At 34.6% G+C, this 7,628-nt stretch overlaps 1 protein-coding gene across 2 annotated transcripts in view; it reads left to right on the plus strand.

Annotated features, from left to right (window-relative positions):
• Dcn (decorin) overlaps positions 1–7,628 on the plus strand; it is a 39,524-nt gene that overhangs the window by 24,516 nt on the left and 7,380 nt on the right. For both annotated transcript variants that reach the window (XM_008823895.3, XM_008823905.3), the window contains exons 4-6: positions 575–788; positions 1,870–1,983; positions 6,163–6,256. In XM_008823895.3, the coding sequence (XP_008822117.1) occupies positions 575–788; positions 1,870–1,983; positions 6,163–6,256 (422 nt within the window). The remainder of the gene's footprint in view (positions 1–574; positions 789–1,869; positions 1,984–6,162; positions 6,257–7,628) is intronic.

A 7,628-nucleotide genomic window follows, 5' to 3' on the forward strand; every position in this document is an offset into this window, starting at 1 on the left:
ATTAGCTATACCTCAAAGAACTGATAAAATATAGTATAGTTTAATAAGAATGAGAAGCAATTGTGATCAGGTAACCACTTTCTTCCAAAACAATCCAATAAAAGGTAAGACAGCAAAAGAAAATTTGTTTACCCTCTCAAGTGACAAGGAAACACAAATTAATGAGCTATATAATAATTATATTAACTTGATCAAAGTTTCATGAAAGATTTCATCACACTTTGTGATGCTGCATTACTGGCGAGAGCAGAAGCCAGCACCTACCTGCTCATGGTAGTCAATGATGATGTGCCCCAGTGGAAAAGCTGATGGGCAGATGCAAGTCTGTGATACTGGTGGTTTGTACCATTCTACTAATATGAGTCTTTGGCATCATTTTTCAAGCCATATAGTATCAATGCATAAAAGTACACACAAGAGATTATCACATTTCCATATTTCTTCTGATTTGTGTGATTTTCCAATTTTTTTGCTAGTTCCATGAAACGAATGGATGTATTGACTAAATGTATGTCATGTGTATATATGTGTAAAGTTTTGGATTTCAGGAATCTTTTTTGTTCACTGTCTGTAGACTTTGATCCTTGTCAACAACAAAATCAATAAAATCAGCCCTGGAGCATTTACACCTCTGGTGAAGCTGGAGCGACTTTATCTGTCTAAGAACCATCTGAAGGAATTGCCAGAAAAGATGCCCAAAACTCTGCAGGAGCTTCGCGCCCATGAGAATGAGATCAGCAAAGTGCGAAAATCTGTGTTCAATGGACTAAACCACATGATTGTCATAGGTACATATTTGCTTATAACTTGAAGACCGTGAACTGAGGTTCATGTTAAGGGATTTCATGTAAGCCTTAGTTCAGTTTCAGAAAAAAAAATACAAAAAAAACCAAGCTGGGGCCTGTGTGCTCAAGTGCTGTCTGAAGAGCAGTTTCATGACCAGAAGAAAGGGGATGGTGAGCCTGGGCCTGACAGTTTTTTCTTGACCTTTGTGATCTGAGAATGCAGAGGAAGTCTAGGCTGATGACACAGGATGAACAAAGGTAGCATTTAATCACGATATTTGAGGTAACCTTTTTATAGTGGAGTTTGATTGTATTCTGTAACATCTGTAGACTATTTGCCTTTCAAATAATGTGTCATAATGTTTTGATATGTGCGTGGTTAACATATGTAGTTTTATAACTGGATCACAAAATGCTAGGTTTAAATTCTTGAACAATGTTGTAAAATGCTTTAGGAAAGTAATAACATAAGGTATGATGCTAAACACTTGCTTGGCATTTTTGAGAAAATTGTAAATAATGCTGTAGCTGTTGTTTCTTCATAAATATTTGTTTTTAGCGATGATTTACCTATTCATTTATTCATTCATATAGATTTTACTATATGGCCCAAGCTGCCTTCAAACTGGTGGTCTTCCTGTCCCAGCACCCTGAGTGTTGGGATTGTAGGCCTGTGCTATCAAACTGGCTTTGTTTTAAAAGGCAAAATTTTGGGGCTGGAGAGACAGCTCAGTGGTTAAGGGCACTGGATAACCTTGCAGAAGATCTGGGTTAAGTTCCCATCACAAACATCTGTAACTCCAGTTCCAGGTGATCCAACACCCTCTGCTGACTTCCATGGACATTGCATGACATGGGTGCACTTATATACATGCAGGCAATACACTCATACCCATAAAAAATAAAAATAATAAATAAAATATTAAAAAGCCAAAATTTCATTTTGTTATCCCTCCCAAGAGCATATGCTTTCATTTCTCATTTCAAGACATTATTAACCTAAATTTCTTTCTAGAATCCTCATTGAAGCAAGCGTGGATATCCTAGAATGGCATGTAAAGGTCTAATAATTTTGTCTTGGTAGAACTGGGAACCAACCCACTGAAAAGCTCTGGAATTGAAAATGGAGCATTCCAGGGAATGAAGAGGCTGTCCTACATCCGCATCGCGGACACCAACATAAACACTATCCCTCAAGGTAACAGGGGATTCTTCTAAGGGCTTTAAGAAGTTGAACTCCAGCAGCAGCTTCCATATTAAAAAGAATGATTGTGGAGATTCAAGTCGGCACCCACATGGTCAACCTATTTTCAATGAATTCTTAATTCATGAAAGTATTTCTATTGGGTCTAGCTATTTGGTCATCTGGGCCCATTAGAAACATGAATAGACCCTTAAATTCCTTTGTAGGATATAACTTAGTAAGTTTAAAGTAATGCATAAAACTATGATTTCCTAAAGAAAAAGTGCACCTATTGAAAAATAGTTTTCCTTAATATTTCGTTACAAATAATACACCTGGAAGTGTCTCTGACACTGAGCCAATTTTTACTTTGTATTTCCAATTCCTTGGGGAATTATTTTCACTGTAAAACTTTCCATTCATTTTTCTCTCAATAAGCCAGTCTGTTGGTCTTATTTAATCTTGGTAGCTGTAAACAATATAGACTTCAGAATCTGTTGGCTTGATTTCAAGATGTCATTAATTGGCTCAAGGACTCACAGCTTCTTACCTTTGAAGTGGGAATATTTCTAAAATCCGTATCAACAGAATACTTTAAAATTATAACACATGGCATATAGATAAGTAGGGAACCAATATTACCTCCTATTCTTCTTTAAAAATGTCTAAACCTAGACAGTGTACTGTACACTGGAGACATAAAGGGAGTAGGAGGTATGGCTCCTTGTCTACAACAGAGCCAGAGCATGGAAGGACAATCATTGTAGTCACAGTGTCTAAGTCCCTCCCACTGCCACATGTAAACCCCTGGTTGTGAATCAGCAAAGGCACCAAACCATCAGAAATAAGACCCTCTAATTTTCATTTTCTTCCTCTAGAGTTCAGTCTCACAAAGGTCCCTCTATATTCTCCAGCTGTCCCCCAGGCCCTAACTTTCTCAACTCAGATGCTTTTTCTGGGACTGGGAACAAGATATATGTTCCCATTTGCAGAAAGCATTGATTCTTCTTTACTGTGCTTTTGCAGAAACTTTAAGTCATTGGAGTACTTGGTCCACAGGAAGCTTGCTTATTATCTCTGCCTTCTGTCTTGATAGAGGGCATGCTTTGGTGTGGAATAGATGACTATCGGGATGAACAGATAGGTAGGTAGGTAGATAGATAAATGATAGATAGATGATAGAGAGATAGATGATAGATGATAGATAGATGATAAATAGATAGATAGATGATATATAGATAAATGTTAGAGCTATGAACAGATTAGATAGATGGAAGGCCATATATTTATTTATAACTCAGAAACACATTCTTTCTGAGTCCTCAATGTCTTTCATATAGGAAATAGCCTTTTGATACAAAGTAAAGGGAAATATAAATATATTTTCATTTATAGTCAATTAACCATGGATCAGAAATACTTTAATATGGTGCATGTACCAAATATATACAGCCTATTCTTGCCATAATTTCTGAAACAATGCAGTGTAATATTATTACATGGAGTTTAAATTTTACTGGGAATTAAAAGTAATCTAGAGATGATTTAGAAAACACAGGATAGTGTGCAGAAGTTTTATGAAAGCATTATGTACACACAGAGACAAAGGTGTTTCCATATATATTACGTACTATATATATTTACTATATAGTATGTATAATATAGTCATGGCATATCCTCAAGCTGTAAGAAGTGAAGCAATTGAAAGTTTTCTACCAGTTCCTGCTTCCACATGAATTGTATTAGACACAAATTTGAGTTAAACTGTGCAGCCCCTCCTAATGCATCCTCCGCAGCTTGTCCTACTGATACCCTTCATCACATATCAGTCTGCTTTCCTTTCCTTTTTCATGTTTTCCTTTACCCTGTGTACTACTTATTATTTCCAACTTGATTTTATTTACTTCTTCTTAATCATTCAAATGTTGTTATAAGTACAATTTATTAAGCACTGTAAGTGCCAGGTATTGTGCTCAACACATTTTATTCATTCAAAGCATCTCTTTATAGAAGTATAATGCTTTATAAATGAGAAACTCAGGACTTACAAAGGTGAAGTAAAGTGTGAGCAGCTCTTAGAATTCAGAATCTCCAGAGCTGAAATTGTGATAGGTTACACCAGAACTCACAAGATCAACGGTTTTCCTGCCGTCATCTAACCTATGGATGTGTGTACATACTGAGTCCATCGTTCTTCTGCTAGGGCCACGGTTCCTGCTCATCTCCAGCTGATTGATTATGTTCTTTCCTATCACCCATGGAAGGGCAAAGTACAAAGGCAATGCAGGGTAGAAATTATAATATTGTTGGATTTGAGTTAGACCAATCTAGTAAGAAGTAGAACTTGGCCATGTAGTTATTCTTTGACTCTAGGTTAAATAATCCCATCTTTAATATATCACTTTAGTCAGTTGTAGAATGGAGGTATTAATAACACCTCCGTTTTAATTATAATAATTAATAATATAGTCAAGAACTATTGTGAAGATTACTAGTTGAATGAGGCTTGTACTGTATATGTAACCTACTTGTAGCAAAGTTACCTGCATTTACTCTTCAAAAGAAAGGCAAAGAGAAAAATAAATATCAATAGAGTATGGATCCTTTGCATAAATGTCACTGTGAGGAAGGGTAATAAAGGTCATTATAAATTTGCTTCTCTGTGTTACTGCAATATTTTCTTTGGAGTCAACCTTTAATGTTTCTGAAACCAACACACTAAAAAGGGAGATGTTTAAAAGAGAAAAAAAAAAAAACGAACAGTGATAGATATGATGTTTATCAGTGTTGTAGAGGCAGTGCATTAAAAAAAATCACAATGTTAGAGAAGGAAGGGTATAGTTTCACCTTCTCCATTAAATGCACACATGTGTCATTTATAGGATTACTTTTAAATGTATATTTACTTACTTCAACCAGTGGCTGAAATCTTTTATTCTGAAAGTGGTTGTGATTTCTTAAAACTTATCCATAAGAAACATTCTACTGTTACTTAATTTCTTCCTCAGAGAATGCTCTTTTTAATTCCTCTGGACACACTGAGTATCGTATGCTCCCTTTTTAAAGGAAAGACAACGTACAAATTCTCTAAGTCTGAGTCTCTGTTTCTTCACCAAGAAAGGGGATTGATCTTCAATCATTTTGAATATTGAAAAAATTAATCTGCTGTATAAAACATGGTCCCATGGAGAAACTTAAAATAATTTTTGAAATAGATAAAATTGTTACAATAAATAAAAACAACATAATTCAGTGGGGGTATTAAAAGCTTCACATCAATTAATTCTGTGATTTCCTAATTATGTATCTTTATATGCCAAACCTAAAACTCTCCAAACCAGGTGCTAGATGTATATGTAATCAATTCATTATTTTCTTTGTAGCTCCTGCTATCCTTTTAAGTGGAAAAATTAATTATTTTAAAAGCTTTATAAAGCATGATATTTCCTCAGATTACTGGAGGAAATGAAAATAAAATCAAATATTGCTTTATATATACATTTCCAAGTGTTTAGAAATAATGGCTACTCACAAAGTTTTATGGATTGTTAGTGAATCTTTTGGATTGTGTATTATTTCCCCCAGGTGCTTTACATGTGGTAGGTCATTGGAATATAGACCTCTACGATCTTCTTGTATGAAAGCAGTCTGGACTTAATAGGTCTGTGTAAGCCTTAGTTCATGCTCTACGACCCCAGTGCAGAGACATCTGATGCTCTTATAGAAAAGTTGCCTCTAAGGGTCAGCACGACATATCAGTGTTAGCTATTCTCAAAAATAAAACATCAGGCTACATGTATATATAGGCTTAACAGAGTATAACTCTCCATTAGAGTTCAAATGTCCATCTCATTTTTTATCAAGAACTGTGCATATTAAAAACAACGTTAGCTCATTAACACAGGAACAGAATGTACAGGCCCAGTGAGGTGTGCTTGTCTTCCATTCTATGGTTACTAGCACAAAAATCTAATAATTGATTAAAACAGTGCATAATTTTATCAAAGTCCACCTAAGAAAAATCTAGTATAGACTTAACTTGTTATAAAAGCATATATTTTCCTAAAAGAATAAAAAGAAAAGGAAAAAAGATGAAATTATTTAAAATTATGAATTTAGAATTTGAATTGTTCTATGATCTATATTTATTATGTTTATTTGCTAATTCAGCATCTTCTTCTTTTGCATATTCAGGTCTCCCTTCTTCCCTTACTGAACTGCATCTTGATGGGAACAAAATCACCAAAGTTGACGCAGCTAGCCTGAAAGGAATGAACAATTTGGCTAAGTAAAAAATCATTTCACTGCTTTCTGTCAGAATGACAAGATGTGCTAGTGCTCAGCATGTAATGGTTTATCTACATCTTCTTAAAAACTTACCACATTTTCTTTTTAAAGCAAACTGCTGCTTTCCCATTTTTTTTCTTGAAAAAACAGTGAACTGGTTTACTCACTATAAACAAGATCAATCACATATTTTTTGTAGTTTGTGACTATCACATTGCTTATAGATCTTATAAAAAGTGTTCAGTTAAGCCAGGCATGTGGCACTTGCCTTTAATTCCAGAATTCTGGAGTGAGAGGCAGGCAGATCGACGTAAGATTAAGGCCAGTCTGGTCTGGTCTATGTAGGGAATTCCAGGCCAGCTGGGGTTATAGGGACACCCTTGTATCAAAAAAAAAAAAAAAACAAAAAACAAAAAAAAACAAAAAAAACCAAAAACCTGTTCAATTGAATCAAATTTTAAATGAATTTACCCATGTCATATGTTCTAATATAGTGTCATTAAAGAGAAAATTAAGAAAATGATAACAAGTTGACCTAAATTTGAGAATGTATTGAAGGAAAGCTATGTAGATATCGAAATATTACTTCCAGAATAATTGCAAAAAAGTTCTCTAATACTTGTTCTCTGAAAGTCTAAAGTATCTTTATATGTTTAATATAAGCTCACAAAGGAAAACTTTCATTTTTGTGCTTTTTCTTTGTAAATGATCACTAGTAACTGCTTTCTAACTTAACTTCAAATGCTGTATTTGCAATTTGATTAAATAATAAAAGAAGTGAGGACTGGGCATGGTGGCTCATGCCTTTAATTCCAGCACTCCAGAGTGCAGGTGGATCTTTGAGATCCAGGAAAGCCTGCTGGGCTAGTGAACAAATATCAGATTAGCTGTAACTACAAGGAGACCCTGTCTTTGCTGAACATGCATATATGGCAGAGCATTCAAATACATTTATTTTTGGACTCAAATCCACAAACATTTCTCATTTAATTTTCAAGTCATTATGTTATTATTCAATGATATTTGAACACAAGACATATTTGGGTGCTGAAAATGAAAAAAAGTGAACAAAAAGAAAATGGTGGCTGCTGGTCACTGAGCTCAGAACATTTTTCATGGGAACTGTTCCAATTGATTATTAAGTACATGTTTTGGGAAAGTACTGTAGATCCCTCTTCTGGAAGATAAAATAAATATTAATATGATTAACACACACATATATACATACATACTTATACATGTATACATATGTGTGTTTCATCATCTTTTCTACATGAAGAATTTTGTGATGGTAAATACGTTTTTTGAGCTTTGTGGCCACCATTACTTCCAACCCCTGAAGGAATCTGTATTTTCTTCTTGTTTTTTTTTTT

Source organism: Nannospalax galili, unplaced genomic scaffold (assembly GCF_000622305.1).
Source record: "Nannospalax galili isolate Female #2095 unplaced genomic scaffold, S.galili_v1.0 scaffold191, whole genome shotgun sequence".
Taxonomy (NCBI): domain Eukaryota; kingdom Metazoa; phylum Chordata; class Mammalia; order Rodentia; family Spalacidae; genus Nannospalax; species Nannospalax galili.